The sequence below is a fragment of the Myotis lucifugus genome, unplaced genomic scaffold, assembly GCF_000147115.1.
Source record: "Myotis lucifugus unplaced genomic scaffold, Myoluc2.0 scaffold_194, whole genome shotgun sequence".
NCBI classification, from domain to species: domain Eukaryota; kingdom Metazoa; phylum Chordata; class Mammalia; order Chiroptera; family Vespertilionidae; genus Myotis; species Myotis lucifugus.
The window spans coordinates 2,355,507-2,376,204 of record NW_005871242.1 but is presented as its reverse complement, the minus strand read 5'-3'; the positions used below and the strand labels follow the sequence as shown (position 1 = coordinate 2,376,204).

At 40.8% G+C, this 20,698-nt stretch overlaps 2 protein-coding genes across 3 annotated transcripts in view; both read left to right on the top strand.

Annotated features, from left to right (window-relative positions):
- Positions 1-4,120, top strand: part of GINS4 (GINS complex subunit 4) — a 15,474-nt gene extending 11,354 nt beyond the window's left edge. Inside the window, exons 6-9 of one of the 2 annotated variants that reach the window (XR_002831246.1) lie at positions 2-90; positions 3,000-3,090; positions 3,185-3,358; positions 3,440-4,120. Coding sequence is in view for 1 of the 2 variants with exons in the window: in XM_006097065.3 (XP_006097127.1) it covers positions 2-90; positions 3,000-3,090; positions 3,185-3,281 (277 nt within the window). In the remaining variant the exon portion in view is untranslated. Of the gene's footprint in view, position 1; positions 91-2,999; positions 3,091-3,184 lie in introns of both variants that reach the window. The other variant, XM_006097065.3, reaches the window with a different exon arrangement.
- Positions 1-20,698, top strand: part of MBD3L1 (methyl-CpG binding domain protein 3 like 1) — a 20,904-nt gene extending 206 nt beyond the window's left edge. The window contains exons 2-3 of the mRNA XM_023760813.1: positions 2-90; positions 19,328-20,698. Of these exons, the coding sequence (XP_023616581.1) occupies positions 19,349-19,930 (582 nt within the window). The 5' untranslated portion in view covers positions 2-90; positions 19,328-19,348 and the 3' untranslated portion in view covers positions 19,931-20,698. The remainder of the gene's footprint in view (position 1; positions 91-19,327) is intronic.

The window sequence follows — 20,698 nt, the reverse complement described above, 5'->3', positions numbered from 1 at the left end:
GGTACATGGCGAACATAGAGACCTATCTAAAGAATGTAGCCTTAAAGCATATGCCTCCTAATTTACAGAAAGTGGACCTCTTGAGGTCAGGTAAGAACGTTCTCTTTTCAGTCATCCGGAGGGGCCATCATTTACATGCCAGGTATCTTCAGGTGCTTGAGAATAAGATCTTTACCTTTACTCTTTTTCTCTCAAACATGAAAATAAGTATGTAGATAAGCTGGAAAGAAAAGAGAAGAAGGGTCTTGAGTTCAAAACAGAAAATCATTTAAAGCAGGTATAAGAGTAGCCAGGTGTTCTTCAAGGTTAGGTTAAATTCTTCTGGCTGCCATTATAGATGTAGACTCGCTCACACATTCAGTCACTTGTTCCTTCAGCGGTCATCCAGTGGTCTAGTGGGCCTCTGCACTGTGCTGGCCCTTCGGGGCACTGATGATACAGGGTCTCTGCTCTCAAAGAGCTGGCAGTGTCTTCCTCACAGATGCCAGACTGTGCAGGGACTGCCCAGCTTCCAAGGAGGATTTAAATGGGAGGCTAAGGAAACCTTACCCATAGTAAAGGTTCCTAATCTTTTCATTGTGAAGAGTTTCTCTGATTATGGAAAAGGTGGGGAACGGGACTGAGTGTGGTAGGGAAAGAGGCGCTGGGGGATGTGAAGCATGGCCAACACCTCCACCTCTTGCCCTCTTTACAGAATCCCCTTAAAATTCTGCTGAGGGGAGGGACTTATGGTAGTAACTCCTAACCTTGGATCAACTAACTGGAGACCCCTAGCGTATAGGTTAAAGTCCGTATCTGTCTTTCATAGCTCACCATATTTGAGCAGGACCTTGTCAGACAAAATTGCCAAACCAAATCCAACAGTGCTCCAGGGACAGGAATCCACCTTGTTCACAAACTAAGCTTAGTGTGCTGAAGCCACTTGTTCAAGTACAACTGAGCCCTGGCAGTTTATCTCCTACCAACCTGTGCTGGGCCACACTGACCCCTGTGGCAGGTGGGAGAGCTTGGACAGGATGCATGGAGACGTGTTCCCCAGATGTCTTAGCTCAGGCTACGATGACACCGTACCACAGACTGGGGGTCTCAAACAGCAGACATTTATTTTCTTACAGATCTGGAGGCCGGAAGTCCATGATCAAGGTGCTGGCAGGGTTGGTTTCCTCCGAGGCTCGGTCCTTGGCCTGCAGATGGCCACTTTCAGCCTCTTCACATGGCTGCCCCCGTTGCACCTCCCCCCACCCCGAGTGTCTCTTCCCCTTCTTATAAGGACACCAGTCAGATTAGATTAGACCCCACCCTAACGGCCTCATTTCAGCTTAAATGCCTCTGTAAAGGCCCCATACCAAACACATTTCCATTCTCAAGTACTAGGGGTTAGGGCTTCAGCACATGTATTTGGTGGGGGGCACCGTGCCCACCAGGAGCAAGCCAAACCCATACCAGATTGTAGAACTCTGAATTGGTCATTTTGGTGAACCTGCCTGAGGGAAACAGAAGGCCCAGTCCATGTCCAGTTCAGCTACTTTTGTCTGCACCTTAGAAGAACAGGAATGCAGCAAGGACCACATCCCTAATCATTACCCATTGCTATGGCGACCAGTTGATCAAAGCAGCCATAGGACTGCTGATGGGCATGCATCTGAATTCCTGGAGCTGGACCTACGCCGTTGTCCCAGAGCTTCTACTTGATGCTGGTGGACACCTCCTAAAACACATGTCGCTGTCCTGGATTCCTTACAGGGACTAGAGCCAGTCTTGGAATTGGAAGCTGGGGGACAGCCTGTCCTGGTGAAATTGGAGTCTTGCTTTGTTAGCCCAGATGCTGTGAGTCCCCCTCAGGCCTCTGGAGCACTGTAGACCCCGATGGCAGGGTGGGGGAAGGCACGTTGAAATCTAAGCTGAGTTTCCTGGAATCAGTAGATTCCTAGTGGGGTTAACTCACCCTGAAGTTGGAGTCTCTTTGGCAGGCCCAGAACCCTGGAGCAGTCAGGGCGCCCTCCGTAGACCTTTGGAGCCAGTTATCCTGAACCCCCTCCTGTAAATGAGGGAATCAAGGGCAGTGTGGGACCTGAGTTGGGCTCTAAGAACTGAGAGTTATCCAGTAGGTTCTGGATGCTGCTGTTGGTGGGGTCTTCAGGTACAAATGGAGCGCTAGGAAATGAGCTGTTGAGCAGCCCAGCTTGAGGCATTTGAGATATTGGTTGGTGGTTGAAGAGGAGGGATGGCATAGCTTCTTTATCCGTAATCAACCAGTGAGGGACCACTTAGGCTATCATTCAAGACTATCACTTTATATCCCAGTGTTTCTAAGGTGGCAGGACCCTGAATAACATTTCAGTCAATGTCCCTTCATTATAACATTGATGAAATGCCATAGGAACTTAATTCTTGTTTATATCCATTAGCCTACAGTAAAATTGGTTTTGTTACACATTATTTCACTTAGTCGCAGAACCTATCAACAACATTAAGTGAGGACTTACTGTACTCTCTCCTCCTACTCCTTAATATTAGAAATATTTTCTAACCAGATTTGCACACTCTGTCCCCCCAGGAGGTCATGCATATTTCTGCCGTGGCCTTTGCCATTGCCTACCAGGGTCATGTTCCTCTTTAAATCCTGCTCTTTCCTTTAAAGCGCACGTCAACTTCTTCCTCCCCACATCATTGGGGAAGTGTGCGGCTTCATCCAATGCTGCTATCACCACCTTGTCCAGAGACCAGGTGTTCCGCCTGCCTGTGTCCTCCACAAGGCGTAGCAGAATTCCCTGCACATCTGAAGTCCTCATCATTTGTTGAATGAATGGTTGCTCTGTGGAACCTGGGTGGGAAGTGTGCTGTTTCTAGAAGCCAGATCTCTCCTCAAACCATCCTACCCCCAAAATGCTTTTACATCACGGGTCCTTACGTGCTCAGTACAGTTAATCCCAGCAACTTTTCCCATATTGGTTGTGTTTGCTGAGGATTTTCTGATTGCATTATTGTTTTTTTGGCAGTTCCCAAACCGGATCTAGATTCATATGTGTTTCTGAGAGTGAAAGAAAGACAAGAAAACATCCTGGTAGAACCAGAAACAGATGAGCAGAGGTGAGTGATGTGTGTGATTTTGACAGTGGGAAATATTTCTCCCGATAGACCACCAGCTGAGCTCTGCACATATATTTTTTTCCTTCTTTTTTAGGGACTATGTGATTGACTTGGAGGAAGGCTCGCAGCACTTGATCCGATATAAAACCATTGCGCCTCTAGTTGCTTCTGGAGCTGTACAGCTAATTTAAAACCAAAAATAAATAAACAAGAATGAAGACATGGAACCTTAGAGAAAATATTTAGAAACCCCACATATCACTCTGTGCCTAAGGACAGGCTTTTCTCAGCAGTGCTGTGAGTCACTTGGGCATTGAGAAGGCACTCAGGGTTCCTAACTTGCGCATGCCCTAACTTCCTGCCGGTTTATGTAGAATCAGCAGGTGGGGCCATCGCTCTGTTCAGTCTATACTGGGCAAGTACATGACTGACTCACTTTGTGCACCTTTTCCCTTTGTGGCATTTTTTAAAAAATATTTTTACTGTAGAAATGTGAGGGTTTTTTTTTTCTTTAAATATATTTTTGTTGATCTCAGAGAGGAAGGGAGGGGGAGAGAGATAGAAATATCAATGATGAGCGAGAATCATTGATTGGCTGCCTCCTGCACACCCCAGTCTGGGCATCGAGCCCACAACCCGGGCATGTGCCCTGACCAGGAACTGAACCGTAACCTCTGGTTTATAGGTTGACGCTCAACCACTGAGCCATGCCAGCCAGGCCCTTTGTGATATTTTTTGAACTAAGGAAAGTGAGGCAAAGGTAATTCATAAAGAGGCATCACTGCCTGTGATATGGGGACTGTAGTTAGCGCTGACCTGGTGGTGGCAGGAGAATTCATTTAACCTTCCTAGTGGAAAGAGTGTAAATAGATGAAAGAAAACAGCTGTGACCTTCTTCTCTGATGTGTCTCTAAATTGTATAAACCTTTGGAACCTCTAACATTGGTCATCAAACCAGTTTCTGTCTTACTTAACTGAGAGTCACAACTAAACCAATAAATCATTAAGTTTCAGTTTTGTGGCAGAAGGAGCCTGGGGACAGTTCTCGGCTTGTAGTCTAACACAGCCTGTTCTCCCTGCTGCTGACCTGCAGCCTTCCCGGAACCTCAGGCAGCTTCGCCAAGCCAGCCTCCGGGCCATCTGGTCATCCTTGGCCAAGGCGCTGTTAGCAGAATGGCATTAATACCCTATATTGTGACTGCAGTAGCAGATTTTCTTTTTTAAGCTTTACTTTATCAGGGGAAACAGATGACATTAAATTGATGCTAATGGAGATTATCACCCTGATGCCCTAAGAAGGGACGTGAACAGTGAATGAATTGTCTTCCCTCGAAACATAAAAAGCAGTCTGCATTTCAGTCTTTTCTTGCTTAATGAACAGGTAGGCGATTTTTATTTACGTGGTATAGGTTGTTAGAGTAATCAATGTAATATTGCTATGATTTCCAAGAGAAATTGCCAAATGAAAGCAGGACGATTTCATTAATAAAAGCCTTTTAGCCCTGAGCCCAGCTCAGTTGGAGCATCATTCCATACACCAAAAGATTGTGGGTTTGATTCCTGGTCAAGGAGCATACCTTGCTAGGTTGTGGGTTCGATCCATGGTCAAGGTGCATATGGGAGGCAACCTATCAATGTTTCTCTCTCCTTCCCTCTCTAAAAATCAATGAAAACATATCCTCAAATAAAGCATTTTATATTTTATGTAGTAGCTTATTTTTTCCAGAATGTTTTTACCTTCTCTAGTCATCTTAACAAATGTGTATTGAGCATTAGTGTGACAGGCACGGTTCAAGGCACTGAGGCTTCAACCCAGAATAAGACAGGAACTGTCCCTGCTCACATGGTGGTAAATGCCTTACAGAGAATTAGAAAAGGTGCCTCAGGGAGCGTGACTAGATTGGGTAGTCTGAGAGGTTCTCACTGAGTTCAGTGAATCTCACTGTAATAGGCTGAGATCTGAATCACCAGAAGTAGCCAGGCACACACAGATCATAAGGAAGGCCATGCCAGGCAGAGAAGGCAGCTTGGACAAGGCCTTGAAGCAGAAATGGGCTCTGCTTGCAGTCAGTGTGGCTAGAACACAATGTGTGAAATTGTGCAGCATAAGACCCAAGAGGCAGGCTGGGCCCAAATCACTAATGGGTTTGTTAGCAGAGATCCCATTTGGTCCTCCCAGCAGTCCTGCGAGGTAGGCAGGGCTGGTAGAGTGTAATAGGTGGGAAACAAAGCGGGATGTTCAGTGATAAACCTGAGACTAGAACCTAAGGGTCCTCCTTCCTAGTCACAAGTATGCACACTCACTCACCAGGGCCCCCATCGTGCTAAGCAGCCAGGAGAGGAACGTGGACTATTACACTGTTACTAGAGGCCCAGTACAGAGATTCATGCAGGGTGGAGGCGAGGGGGAGGGGGTCCCTCAGCCCAGCCTGTGCCCTCTCGCAGTCCAGGACCCCTCTGGGGATGTCTGGCTTCTGGCTGAGTGGCACTCCCCCTGTGGGAGCACACTGACCACCAGGGGACAGCTCCTGTGTTGAGTGTCTCCCCCCTGGTGGTCAGTGCGCATCATAGCGACCGATTGTTCCACCGTTCGGTTGATTTGCATATTAACCTTTTATTAGATAGGATAAGTACTTATTAAGCCTTAATATACCCAGGGTCTGGAGATCTTGTTCAGATGTTAGATTCTGATACAGGAGTTCTGGGGTAGGGCCCAGGGTTCAGAGGACATCCTAGGCTGTGCAGTTGCTGCTGACCCAGGGACCACATTTTGAGTGGCAGGACCCTACATTTTCATGTCTCCAGCTCCTGTCTTATGCATGCCCGGCTGCACGGAGGAGTTTAAGGTCTCTACTGAAGCCACAGAGTAAATTGCTCCATTTCCTAGTCACCTCTTCACAGGAAGACTGGCTTTAAAATAAATGGGAAGTTGAATTTCAAAACCAAATAGAAAGGGAAATGATGTGGCTTAATGTGACATTCATTGACTTGAACTTTTTCAGTTTGTGGTGTTTTGCTTTATTGTTAAAAACTCATCACAGGAAGCATGACAGAACATTATCTCCGAATGATTGCATCATACTTTATTATCATGAGCTTGTCACCAGCAAGATGGCTATTCCTGAGAAGTGCTTGCAGGTTCATGTCTGGGTTTTCCCAGCCGCAGCGACCATGTGTCAACTGTGACCTTCCCACAGGACCCCAGCTGCGTGTGCTGTGTGCTCTGTGCCCAGGTCCCAGCAGGTACCAAGTTCAGCACCATCCTCATATGCAGTGAACTTCCTTCTGTGATGTACACCAGGTTAATCAAAAAGCTTTTGGAGTGAATTGTTAAGCTAGCACATTATTTTTCTATTCTAAATGTAATTTTTTTAAAGTAATTTATCATGGGAGGCTAAACATCCCAAACATTTGGAATTCTTCAAGAACTGATTTTTCTTTTTGTGTGTGTGTTGTAAAATACACGTAACATAACAATTGCCACCTTAACCATTTTTAAATGTACAGGTCAGTGTTATTAAATACATTTACCTCATGCAACCATCACCACCATCCATCTCCATAACTCTTTTCACCTTGTAAATCTTAAACTGTATACCCACTAAACAATAACTCCCCATGCCCGTCTCCCTACAGCCGCTGGACTCCACCCTTCTACTTTGTCTTTATAATCTTGACTACTCCAAATGCCTTATATATGTAGAATCATGTCGTATTTCTCTTTTTGTGACTGGTTTATTTCCCCTAGCATAACGTCCTCAAGGCCCATCCCTGTTGTAACATGCATCAGACTTTTCTTTTTAAGGCTGAACAATATATCATGGTGTGTATATACCACATTTTGTGTATCCAGTCATCTGTCGATGGCAATGTATTGCTTCTACCCTTTGTCTAGTGTGAATAGTGCTGCTATAAACATGGGTATACAAATGTCTTTTCAAACTGTTTTCAGTTCTTTTACAAACATGCCCAGAAGTGGGATTGCTAGATCATATGGTAATTCTAGTTTTAATTCTTTGAGGAACCACCATACTGTTTTTCACAGCAACTATCCCATTTTACATTCCCACCACAGTACACATGGGTTCCAGTTTTTCAAATTCCTTGCCTACACTGGTTTTCTATTACTTTTTATAGTAGCCATCCTATTGTGCGTGCAGTGTTATGTCATTGTAGTTTTGATATACAATGATTACAATTTCTAATGATTAGTGATGTTGAGCATCTCTTCATGTGATTATTGGTTATTCCTATATCTTTGAAGAAATGTCTATTCAAGTCCTTTTTTGTTCTTGAGTTTTACGAGTTCTCTGTATATTCTAGGTATTAATCCCATATCGGATAAATGATTTGCAAACATTTTCTCCCATTCTGTGGGTTGCCTTTTTACTCCATGAATAGTATTTTTTTATGTATAAGATATTTTAAATTTTCATAATATTTGGTTTGTCAACTTTTTCTTTTGTCACCTGTGTCTTTGGCCAGGGGTGGAGGATGGGTAGCTACTACTGTGCTAAGAGCTGAAACTGACCAAAATTAGCTGCAGTTTACTGTTCAGATCTTCCCTGGAATTTGGGAACCTTCAACAGACTCCAGAGTCCCAAAATAGTTATATCAGACAGATTCTGCCAATGCACTTGTCTAGGTGGAAAGAGAGATTCCTGGTGCTTTCTACTCTACCATCTTCCCATAATCCTCTAAAAATTGATTTAGCATATCTAATGGAAGTAGTCTCATCTTGTAAAAAAAGAAAAATACTTTTTTAAAAAGAAAAATCAGTATTTTTTACTTATTTAACAGACTTGATTTCAAATAACTTAGCTGTTTCCAAAAAAATTGAATATTCCTTCCATGGCTGAAAAACAACTATCACAGATATCCAAAGGAATGTACTGTAAATTCTGAAGACAATAATAATAATGAATAAGGCTTACCAACTATTTATTATGAATCAGACTGTTAGGTAAACTTGTAAATCTTCACAACAACCTTGTGCAAGGAAAAACTAACGGGTTGGAATGAGTAAAAAAGATTACTCGATTATCCTCTCATTGGGATGCTTGATCATGCCTTTGAATAGGCTATTTGACACTTCGATAAAGGTAGAAGTTAATTTATATAAAACTGATAATAATGAGAATATTTCCTAACTGGTGCTATGTAAAGGATTCCTGTCCAAGGGAATGCAAGTGATTTTGTCCTGTAGAGAATAATAAAATCAAATCCTCATTTGAACCACTTTTAGCATTTTCCTGGTTCTCTCATTAAAGAGCAAGTTAAATAAAATCTTTGGCACGTGTTCATTTTATATCTGCATGAGAGTCAACAGTTCCTACCATATAAGTGTTCACAAATAGATTTTAATCTTTATACATTTATAGCATAGGTAATGTTGGTATCCTTGTTTTTAGATGAGAAATAGACTATGGTACTGAAGGCCACATAGATACTAGGTAGAGGAGATGGGATGCAAATCCCAGTGAGGCCAGAGTTCATCTCCTTGACTACCTTGTGGTATTTTGCAAGTAAATATCACAGAAGGAAAGAAGACCCAAACATGTTTTGCGCAATGATAGCTTCAGTGGAGTAGGGTTAAATCTTTAAAAAAAAAAACAACTCCTTAGACTTACAGGAAGTAACTACTACCATTCACATTATTTTAGAGCAAGTGGCAATTTTCTTGCAGTATTTTCTGCTTTAAGCAGATCATGTTCTATATACCACAGTGCTTACAAATGCCACCTAACTTGTTAAGACTAAATAAATAAATAAATTCTGCACACAATTACTTAAGTCTACCTTCCTGGCCAGTGCTATTAGGTTCTGTGAGAAGAACAAAAGTAAAACTACTTCTGCCCCCAAGGAATTTACAGTGAATCCTAAGAAGACTCCTTACGTGTAAATCTAAAAATAGGATATTGTTTGGCTCAGGGAAAAAAAAAATTGCTTTTTTAGCAGGACTAAGAAGGTTGAAAGGAAATGATTTTCTTGGGTTCAAACTGTTGTATATGAATGTTTTAAGCCTCTTAAATGGAGTACTCCTTGGGGTCCAAAGTTGTCCAGCTCAAATGTAAATTTTTTTAAAACTTCAAATTGCTGTTCCTGTTATATCTGAACCTATAATTTCCTTCCAGTATAATTCTGACCATTTAATTGCCTCTTAAAAATCTCTAGTGCCTACCATTGCCTACAGAAAAGGAAGGGGGGAAAGGAGATTAGTTTTGAGAATCTGTGTCCTGGACAATGAGCAGATTGCTCTCTACAAACTACCTTGTTTAATCCTCACAACAACCCTGTAAGTTAAGCACTTGTCTCACCACTTATGCCTTTCTCATTTCCTAAATGGTTTCTCATTTCCTTTTTATACTTAGTTTTCCTATTTTATCTTTACTAGAATCCCACCAGAATCTTTGGGGAATTAAGTAATTTCATATTTGTAACACAAGCAAACTAGATTTGGGCATAACTGCAATCTAACTTCCAAGGTAGATCATGAAAATAACAATTTCAAATGTCATATGCCTTATTGAACTTCATTTGTTAACAAACACAGCATGCATGCTGCTCACTCAGCTATTTGAAGGTTTGGGGCTGCCCTCAATCTCCAGACAATTCAAACTGTAGATCTCTCCTTCATTTGTATAATAGATCATCGACTTTGCCATCTTGTATCTAAAGCTTTCTAGTCTCCAACCAATAACACCACGTGTCTACACTGTAGTCAACTCAATCATGAATAGGCTTCTAACCACAGCATGTCAGCAGCTTAATAAATGAAACAAGTGTGTGTCATCAGTCCATTTCTCTTGTTCCCCCAAGTTTTATTTCTGTATCAAACTTGATCCCAGAGAGCAGTGTACCTGGACATATATTAGTTCCTTGCTTTTAGTAAAAACAACAGCCATGTGAATAACATCTCTATGTTTCTTTAAGAGGATACATGTAATAAACTTTTCTCAGAATTTAGTGCAAGTAAAAGTTTATCTAGTCAAACTTCTATGACTCCTCTTATCAGATGAATCCTATTGCTTCCTCTTTTTAGCTCCTACTAGAGAGCTCAGAGCCAATGACTATGCTCACTTTCTCACCCCAGCTTCTTGTAACATTGCCCTGGATCTTTCCTTAAATAATCTCTGATCTCCTGTTTATATCTACAATTTTTACCATTTTATTTTGTCTTAACTTTAAAAAGCTAACCTAAATTTGGGGAATAAGTCGGTAAAGGGTAAATAAGTACATAGCTATAACGTGGACATATGTAACCTAGAGTTCCCAGTTTTTAAAACATGTTTTAAATTGCTAAAATATATGTCATTGTAAATAGTTTGGAAAGAAAAGAATGAGCCATTTCACAGCATACAAATTCCTAAGTGAGGCACATAGGCAAAACTGGTGATGAAGGCAAGGGTTATAGTGTCTTATCACCCTAGCACTTAAAAAAAAGAGTGGATAGTTCAAGTAAACCACTACAAAAGACAGTATGCCGAGTATTTCTCGATTTAATCTGGTAAATGAACATGGAGGGTCAGACATTGTGGTGTGTGCTGTGCACGCATTCAGAGGAAGAAAGCCCCTGACTTGAAGCAGTGTATTGTCTAGTGAGGGAAACCAACAAGAACACAAGTCACAGAATAATATGCTTTTAATAAAAGTAGGAATGGACCTGCGTATTGTGAAAGAACCTAGGAAGGACTCCAAAAACAAATCACAAAAACTTCCCAGTAGGAGTGGTGCCTGAGCCGAGACTTAAAACACTAGAGGAGTTAGCCAGTCCAAGGAGGGAAGAGGGGATGGCTGTTTGGGGCAGACATACCATGGGTAAAGGTGCAGAAGCTATCGGGCACATACAGCATTCTGGGTACTCAAGGAGTTGGGCCTGGCAAGAGCGTAGGATGAGAGTTGGGGTGTGAGAAGAGAGCCACTTCCTGTCTTTTAGGAATCTTTTATACGTCTTTATTTTTTCATATGTTTTTATGGATTTGAGAGAGAGGAAGGGAAAAAGAGAGATAGAAACTGATGACAGAGAAACATCGATAGGCTGCCTCCTGCACACCCCCTACTGGGAATGGAGCCCACAACTTGGGCAAGTGCACTGACCAGGAATCTAACCGGTGACCTCTTGGTGTATGGGATGACACTCAACCAACTGAGCCACCTGGGCCCGGCTCTTTCTGTATTTTTACTGTTGACGCTATTACAGATGTCCCCATTTCCCCCTTATATAAGTCTTACAGGAGACTTATACAATTTAGAAGTTTTAACAGGAGTTTAGTTTACTAAAGAATTTGTATTTTACACTAAAATATTTGGAAGCCTCAGAATGACTTTAAGCTAAGACCTAATATTATTAGATTTACATTTTAGAAATCTGATTTGCATCTAGAAAAATTTCTCTGGTGACTGGAGAATGGAGGCCCTACTGGAGGGTTAGAAACCCATGGCTGTGCTGGCAATCCAAGTGAGAAGACATAGGGCCTTGTGTATATAAAGATGGAGATAACTCGAATGCAGGCACCTCTGTTTTCTGTAATGGTGGACTAGGCAAGTGGGTCAACTCTTATACTGGAGACAATTTAAAAATAGGATGAAATATAAAAAGCGTTTTCCTAAAGACATAAAAGAACTGATGAGCAAGTGAGGAACTACTGCACCAAGATCTAGGAGAAGACAGACCAAGAGGTGATGAGTCCAGAATTTGCCCAAGCCAAGTGGTAGCCAAGAGACTGAGCAACATTTCCAACAGCCAAATACATTTTGATCCTAAATCTGGGGTTCACGGCCTGTTCAATTCAAGGGGTCTGTAAACCTGGTTAAGAAAAAAATTACATCTTCCTTTTCACTAGCCTCTAAAGCAGTGGTTCTCAACCTTCCTAATGCCGTGACCCTTTAATACAGTTCCTCATGTTGTGGTGACCCCCAACCATAAAATTATTTTCGTTGCTACTTCATAACTGTAATTTTGCTACTGTTATGAATTGTAATGTAAATATCTGATATGCAGAATGTATTTTCATTGTTACAAATTGAACATAATTAAAGCATAGTGATTCATCACAAAAACAATATGTAATTATATGTGTTTTCCGATGGTCTTAGGCGACCCCTGTGAAAGGGTCGTTCGACCCCCAAAGGGGTCGTGACCCACAGATTGAGAACCGCTGCTCTAAATGAAGCTTAGACTTTCCTTTTGTTATGAATCTAGGCCACAAGCCACAGTAATATTAGCAGAACTACTTGTGACTTTCTTTTACCAACAGAAAGGAGATATTTTCATACCACATTTACAGTTGTTGAAACTTTTGCTACTACAAACACTGTTGCATTGAATAGCCTTGTGTTTGTGTCATTTAATTGTGTGTAGGGATATCTGTAAGGTAAGTAGGATTGTAGTGGTACCTTCTCTATTGTGCATGCTAATCCTCTGTTGGTTATGTACTTTGCAGATACATTCTGCTAGTCTGTGCTGTGCTTTTTGGCTTTTCTTATTGTGTCCTTTATCATAAAAAGTAGTCAATTGAATACATACTCAATTTTCTTTATGGTTTGTGCTTCTTATGTAATTCTTTAGGAACCTTTCCTCATCCCAACAACATCAATATATTTTCCAATATTTTCTTTGAAAACTTTAAAGTTTTGTTTTTCACCTAAAATTAATTTGGGGATATGGTATAATGTAGGAATATAAATTTTTTCCAATATGGGTGGCCCACTTGTCCCAGTATCATTTATTGAATAGTCCATTCTTTCCCTCATTAGTCTATTAATTTTTTTTTGTTCTAAAACCACACTGTTTTCATTACAATATCTTTTAGTTTTAACTTGTTTTAAATTGCTAAAATATATGTCATTGTAAATAGTTTGGAAAGAAAAGAAAAGCTGGAGGGGAAAAATAAAAATCTCACCATTCTAAAATAACCACCAATAAAATGTTGTTGTGTATGCTTCCTTTTTGATGCTACAGTTAAATGATTGAGCAAAATGATAAAATGTATGGAAAACAGGCCTAATGAGGAAAGGAAGGAATTCTTTAGCTTAAATAGGGGAGCACAGGAAAAATAAAATATGCTCTTAAGAATAAAGAATTTTTAGAATAATGCTAAACAGCAGTTCATTTTTTAAAAAGACCTAGCAAGAATAAAATTATGTCAAAAGAAATGCACTCTGAACATGAGGCAAGCCTCTGGACTACCTAGAAGCCAAAATAATGAACAAGGTAGTTGTTATGAACTAAATGTTTGTATCCCCAACCCCAAACGTGATGGTATTTGGACGCAGGGTTTTTGGAGATGAGGCCATGAGGGTGAGACCTCATAATGGGATTAGTGCCCTTACATATGAAGAGGAATCGACCAAAGCCATCTCATCCTTCCACCATGTGAAAAGCAAGAAGGCGGCCATCTGCAACCAGGAAGAGAGCTCTCACCAGAACCCCTCTGTGCTGGCACCAAGATCGCGCACATCCAGTCTTCAGAACCGTGAAAAACAAATGTCTGTTTTTCAAGTCACCCAATCTATGGCATTTTTTTAGAGTGGCCCAAACTAAAACAGCAGTCGAGACCCATGGAATTTCCATCCCTGGGAGACTGGGAAAGATGTAGCGGAGCTACACCCTCTGTCAGATGGGAAGCTGAGCATCCCTTACCGCTTGTCATTCACAGTCAACCAAGATGCCTTAGACTTCAGTGACCTTTGAGATGAAACTGCTTAATTTTAGTGAATTAGCTCTAACAGGCAGGGGTCTGGACATGATGATCCATCAATTTGTATGTGGTAATTAGAGGCAGACTAGATCTGATGACCCAGTTTGATCCTGGTTTTCAAAAGACAAATTAGTCTTGTGGGATAAAAAAATTCAGGAAGAAATGGTTAGGAAATTATTTAATTGAAGGAAGAAGGAAGGAATTAAAACAAGTATTGTTTTTAATTAATGTTAAGAGACCAAAATTTTTCTAATATTATGACTAGTAGGAGGAAATCAATGGAAAAGAAACTGGGAGTCTCATAAAAATCAAGCTGCTTTTCTAAAGCAGAAATTGCCACACTCGGGAACATGAAGGGAGAACAAAAGAGAAAAGTGACAAGTGACGAAAAAGTCCAAACCTAGAACTTTTTATGAAGAGGAAAGAGACCTATATTGTATCATGAAGAAAAGGCGGGGGTTTTTTGTTTTGTTTTTTGTCATTCAGATTACAAAACCCTGGAATAGTCTATCAAAGAAGATTGTGGAAGCTAGGGTCTTAGAAATGCCAGAAAAGTAACAGATGTTTTTCTGTCTTGCAAAGGTTTAAATACTTGCTTGTCTAACATATGTAAAGGTCAGGACCAGAAAATCTCTTGCATTTTCTTCCAGTTTTTGATCTTCCTGCAGCCCAGCAGTCTTTTGCAGGTTGACAAGAAGTCTCACATGTGTCTCTTTCAGAAAATTAACACCAGTTCCTTACATTTGCGATGTGCTTTTTGTTTTCCAAATGTTTTGACAAGGGGCAGGGTACAATGAAATGGTCCCAGGATTTAGAATCAGAAAACTAGGCTCGAGTCCTGAATCTGCATTTTTATTAACTTGGGACACCTTGGAGAAATTACTTTCTTCTCTGTAAAATAGGGGTGATAATAATACCAACATAACAGCGTTGTTGCCAGGGAAAAGTGAGATGAGGTCTGAAAGGATTTGGAGAATTCGAAAATATTTTGCATATGTAAATAGTTAATTCATTATTGTCTTCATCTGCTACACATTGATGTAGAGAGGTACCACTTTCCCATTGGCAGGCGAAGCATAGCTTTCCCATGATCACCAGGAAGTGATTTGGCCGAGACTGGAACTTACCACTTCTAACTCAGAAAATCGGTTCTCTTTCCCTGACCCCACACAGCTTGTCAAGCAGAAAAATGTTCTGGCCTTGAACCCTTCAGATGGCACGGACACACGCAATCCCTGCCCAACTGCCCAGTTTCCAACTGGGAGATCTTTTCCAGTTCTCACTTTGGTTGAACATGTTCTGACTCAAGGTCTCTTTGTGGGTGAAAAGCTTCTAGAATCTTTGAGACGTTTGCATAAGCGTGCATGCACCTGTGTGTTTAACAGACTTGGCAGGTTTAGGTGTGTGGGACAAATGCACACAATCCTGATAAAAGGTCAAAATAATTGACTGAAGAAATCACTCTTTCAGTCTACGTTCGCTTTGACGGTGGTGCCAAGGTCACGCGGAGCTAGATGCTTGGCCTTAGCCAACGCAAATAGAGAAAAACAAACTTTTACACAATGTAAGCCAATTGAAAACCTAGAACTAATTGAAAGTCCCAAGAATAAGAGAAATCTAGAAAAATTCTGTTCCCCCCAAAATAACTGCACACGTAAAATAACAGAAAAGTAGATAATAGAGAAATAAACACAACTATAACAGACTGATCTCAACAAAGCAAAATAGGGGTATCGCTAGAATTATCAATATAGACTTCAAGGCAAAAAGATTAACTAGGATAAAGAGGTTTACCATCTATTGATATAAGATAAAATCACCAAGAAAATATAATAGTATTCAGCCTTCACATACCAAATAAAACAGTGTTACACTAATATAAAGCATAAACTGTTAGAGAATATATGAATTTGAGAATAACAATCATCATAGGAGACTTGAATACTTCAAGTGGAGAAAACACTTCCTTTTTAAAGAAAATTTGTTTACATGCTAGCCAACAAAGAAAATCTCCTTCCTGTCTGTTGGCTGACTACTCCCACATGTGCTTTATCTGCATGTTATAAATAAAATGTAAGACATTTTCCGACTCTATAAACTCTCAAGGGCAGGTAGTAGCGCCTGAATGTATGTTGAAAGCACTCCGTAAGGTAAGATGAATAAATCACTGACCAACATGGTTGAATGCATTACCAATATCACATATGTCATGCTACAGGCATCACCAAGCACAATCACACTCAAAAGTACCTGCTCTGTCCTGAACCTTCCTCCTCAATGCTACCTAGGGACCCCTGGGGCTTTGTGGACCCTGGTAGCTGTGCACACTACAGGTTCTCTTCTCTCTGTCAGCAAACCCCAGTTTTTGTGCTAATTCCTGCAATTCACTAGGTCTGCACCCTGGTCTTTCCTTTACCCACGGGAGAAGTGTCACCCCCAGAAATGGGCACCACAGAAAATGTTTTCCTGGCCTGTGGCAGGTAGAAGAGTGTCATGACTAAGAGGTATTTTGGAAACCCCTCCAGGTGTTGTCAGGGGAGTGGAGTAGGGGATTTGTCAGTAAGGCCTTGCCTGTCTGGTGGGCTTTGGTAGTTAAACAGTAGGTGGGGCTGGCACGTTTCAGAGGTCCCAGCGTAGAGCAATCAAGATGATAGTACTCTAATCAGAACCAGCTTACTGAGGCCCAAATTAACCCAGTGTCACCTGTCCCCTGACTGGCTCACTAATCCAATAGTGATTTAGTAATAATGATATTCATACTCTATCATCTCCTCATTTATTGGCTAGCGTAATTATTCTTTACATATCTTGGATATTTACACGTAGTAAAGGTAAAGGGATTTTTAAAACAACCCTTCCTGAAAAAGTTTTCCAAACATATTGAATGTTTAATAGAAGCCAAAGAGAGGGGAATTAATACAAATCTTGACTCTTAGTCTCTGGTTTTGGCTCTTCCTAACCGACTTCTGACTTCTCACTTGAGATTAGTCCAGTTAGGACTATGTGGGAATGCAACCTCATGGCATTTGAGTAGTGATGGCACTCTGGGACAGCACTGGTTTGGCTTTGTTAGTGTACGTGTGTGGGTGAGAGAGAGAGAGTGTGTGTGTGTGTGTGTGTGTGTGTGTGTGTGCGTGCGTGCGTGCGTGCGTGTGTGTGTGTGTGTGTTTGCATCTTGCAGTGGGGGCCAGGGTATACTTCTTACCTTGGGAAAATTTTCCCTGACCACTTTCTGCAGGCTTTATTTTCCCTCAGGGCTTGACCAGCTCTGTCCAATAGTAGGATTAAGCAATCTACATATTATGAAATACAATTTTTAGTAGCCACATTAAATAAAGTCAAAACAGGTGAAAGTAATTTTAGTTGTATATTTTCACCCATTAGAGCCAAGCTGTTATGATTTCTAAATGTCATCAGTGTACACATTAAGTTAATTTACATTTTTTGTGCTGAGTCCAGAAGTTTGTACATTCCATTTATAACATACTCTCGCTTTAGATTTTATAAGATTCACAGCCATAAAATAATATTCACATAAATAAGTTATCCAAATACATTTAAAAGTTTCCCACTTAAAGATCATGTCAGATGAACAATGAAAAGTTCCTGTTGGGTCTAGTAACAAAGGAGTCATTGTGACCTTAGCCTAGAATGGTAAGGGCAGGTGGCAGTGTGGCTGAGGCTGTCGGAGGAGGTGGGTGAAGGTGAGGCCACAGAGACACATACTGCAGATGACCTTTCTCAATGGTTCACAACTAAGGAGTGGGAGTAGAAAGAGCAGTGGTTGAAGAAGGGTCCAGGGAGACAGGTGAGAAATTTCCATGTAGTTAGGAAAGACTTGCAGCTATGTAATGCTGAGGGAAGGATTCAGTTCATAAAGAGAGATTAAAAGTACAGGGGCGCCCTAGTTGTTTGGCTCAGTGGATAGAGCAGTGCCCTTAGACTGAAGGGTCCCAGGTTTGATTCTGGTCAAGGGCACCTACCTTTGGTTGCAGACTCGATCCCCAGCCCTGGTCAGGGTGCATGCGGGAGGCAACCAGTTGATGTTTCTCTCTCACTGTCTCTCCCCATCTCTTCCATTCTCTGTTTAAAAAAAAAGTCAGTGGAAAAATATCTTCAGGTGAGGACTAACAACAACAAAAATAAGTACAGGGGAAATATGGAAATGTTGGTGGGAAGAGCTTAATAAGAAGGAAGAAGAGATGAGATCCAGATCACCACGGAGGATAAAAGAAATTTCTTTAAGTATTATTAGAGCAAATTGGGAAGCAATGGAAGCTTATCAGAGATACTTGCAGATTTGGCAACTACATAGGTAAAATTTCAATCTAGTAGTATTTTCACAAGTTTTCTGTGAAATAGCAGACCAATTAAGGGATATCAAATATATATGAAAGAAAAAAGTGGAGAAATTTTGAAACAGGCTTTAGGAAAAATTGAGGAGTAAATATGTCAACACATAAAAAGAAAGTAAAATTTTCAGGCATTATGGGTGCTTCATGATAGATGTAGGTGATTTCGTCGTATTAACAGTGGTACCCAAATATCGTGCAATTATCGTAAGACCAGCAGTAGCTATAGCATGGCAGATAATCAGATCTTTAAATTTGAAGTTTTACAAGGTAGACATGATGAGTGGTAAAGAATTTTGGATTATTCCAGGGAATTATTGAGATCATAGTCCATGGAATCCAGGATTAATAGGAATGTGTGTGTGTGTGTGTTATGTGCCATTGAGTTATGTCCAACAGCCCTGTTCTGTCCTCAACAGCCCTGTCCAGTTCCTGTAGATTCATGTCTATGGCTTCTGTTATGGAGTCAGTCCATCTTCTATTTATTCTTCCTCTTTCCCTGCTGCCTTCTATTTTTCCCAGGATTATTGTCTTTCCAAAGAACCATGCCTTCTAATTGATACAAAGTGGGGAAATTAAGATAAGAATCTGGTGATCTGGCATAACTTCCAATCTTGAAAAATGGGTATGTATTGTATGAGTGTTTAAAAATATTAGAAATCAGACATTTGTAGTAGGTGAATATGTTTTCTGAATTATTTATTTTTGAACATGACCAAACTTCTGGGATATGGGAGTGAGTCGCTAAAAGTGGGTTGGTTGGTGATGTCACTAATGATTTTAGCTCTGAAATCCAAGTGGTCAATGGGTTAACCAAATGAATACTCACATAATACAAAAGAATGATAGGAATTTGGACTTAGAAAAAGATTGGGTACTATGTATCATGAGAGAGTACCAAGACTAAATCAGGTGTAGTGAGAGTGACAATGACAAAAAGAGAATAAAATCATACTCATAAAGAAGAAGGTCTTATAAGATGTTGGAGGATAAATGTTCTGGACTAGGTTCCGGGTTTTGACCTTGAGCTTTCTGTTCTTGACAAATCTGCTTGATGATTTCCCAGGATGCAGGTGAGATCTATCCCCAGAGGGAGGGTGGAAGTACAAGACAGCTGAAGTAATTGTCCTAAGAAGGCAAGCTTCATTTATCATGTAGATCCAATTTCACGATTTATTTTTATAGAGTAAATGGAAGAGAGATACGATGGTCAAGACTTCACAGAGGAAGTGTCATGATTGGGTAAACCAATCCAAACCAAAGCCTGACTTAAGCATCTCCATCCCTTTGAGGATGTCCAGTAACATATTCAAGAGTCCAGTTACGAGAATCACATCCCACCCAGGCAATGAGGTCAGATATCATCAGTGGGAGGAAACCTTGGACAAGCCCCAACAGGTGTGCTGGCAGAAGAGACTTCAAGGACTCCAGGCCTGCAGCAGCACAGGACAACTCTTAAGTCCTTTCAATCTTACCAAAGCCCTGCAAACACTTGTGCCTAGTGGCACAGGTGAGTCCCTGCCTGGTGTTCTCACAGGGGGTCCTCGTGGCCGCTCCGTGTCCAACCCTGCCAGGTCCTCACATGGGGCAGAGATGATTCCAGGAGCTGGTCTGAGCATCCCACAGCTCCCCTGCAAACAATTCCTGGTAACCGAGAAAGATATCAAGAAACAGGAAAGGAAAATGAAGATGGCAAGAGAGAGACTGGCGAGAGCGTTAATTGCAGACAGACTCGCTAGTGAGACAGAGAAAGTGAGGGACCAAGAAGAACATCCTGAAAAACACTAGGAAAAAAAAAGAGAAGACGGTGCAGGTGAAATGGAGTACAACACGTTGGTAATGTCTCTTTGCAGTGTCCCGAATGTTTTCTTGCTTTGAGCTTTTAAAACTTTAAAATATACCAATGTGTGTCTGTATTAAACTTCTTCATGTGACATAGGATATATAGACAGTGATCTTTTTGAGGTGAGAGATTTGGTTTCAAGTGGAGAGAGAAAGATCTTTCCTTTTCATGTTGTACTCTCATTTTCCTTTGCTATGTGTGTTATTTACTTGTACTTTAAAGTCAACAGAGAGTTATCAAAGTCATGGGGTTATTTAGTGTTTTGTCCTCATAGTCACAGAGTAAAACCTACCAGTCAGAATGGATTGTCCTGTTTGTGTAATATTCCTGTAGATTCCAAAATAGTATTTTATTAAGGAGCTTTTATATTTATGTTCTAAAATAAGATATCTTCTTCTAGGTCTGCATTTTTTCTGTCCTTTGTTGCACATTAACTTAGAGTTGCATATAATGAAATACTAGACTTTCCTTCATTTTTTAGATTTATATGTGTTTCAATTTAGTTCATGAAGATTGACATGCCATTTGGGAGATTACAATATCAAGAGAGACTGTTTTTAGCATCATTGATCTAACAATGAGCTACTGCTTGTTGGGATTTATTTGTCTATTTACCTGATCAAGCATGTTGTATTATCAAATCCTCTTTATCATTACTAAATTTGTGTGACATATTTATCACTTCCTGAGAGTAATTAAACAATAATAGAGTA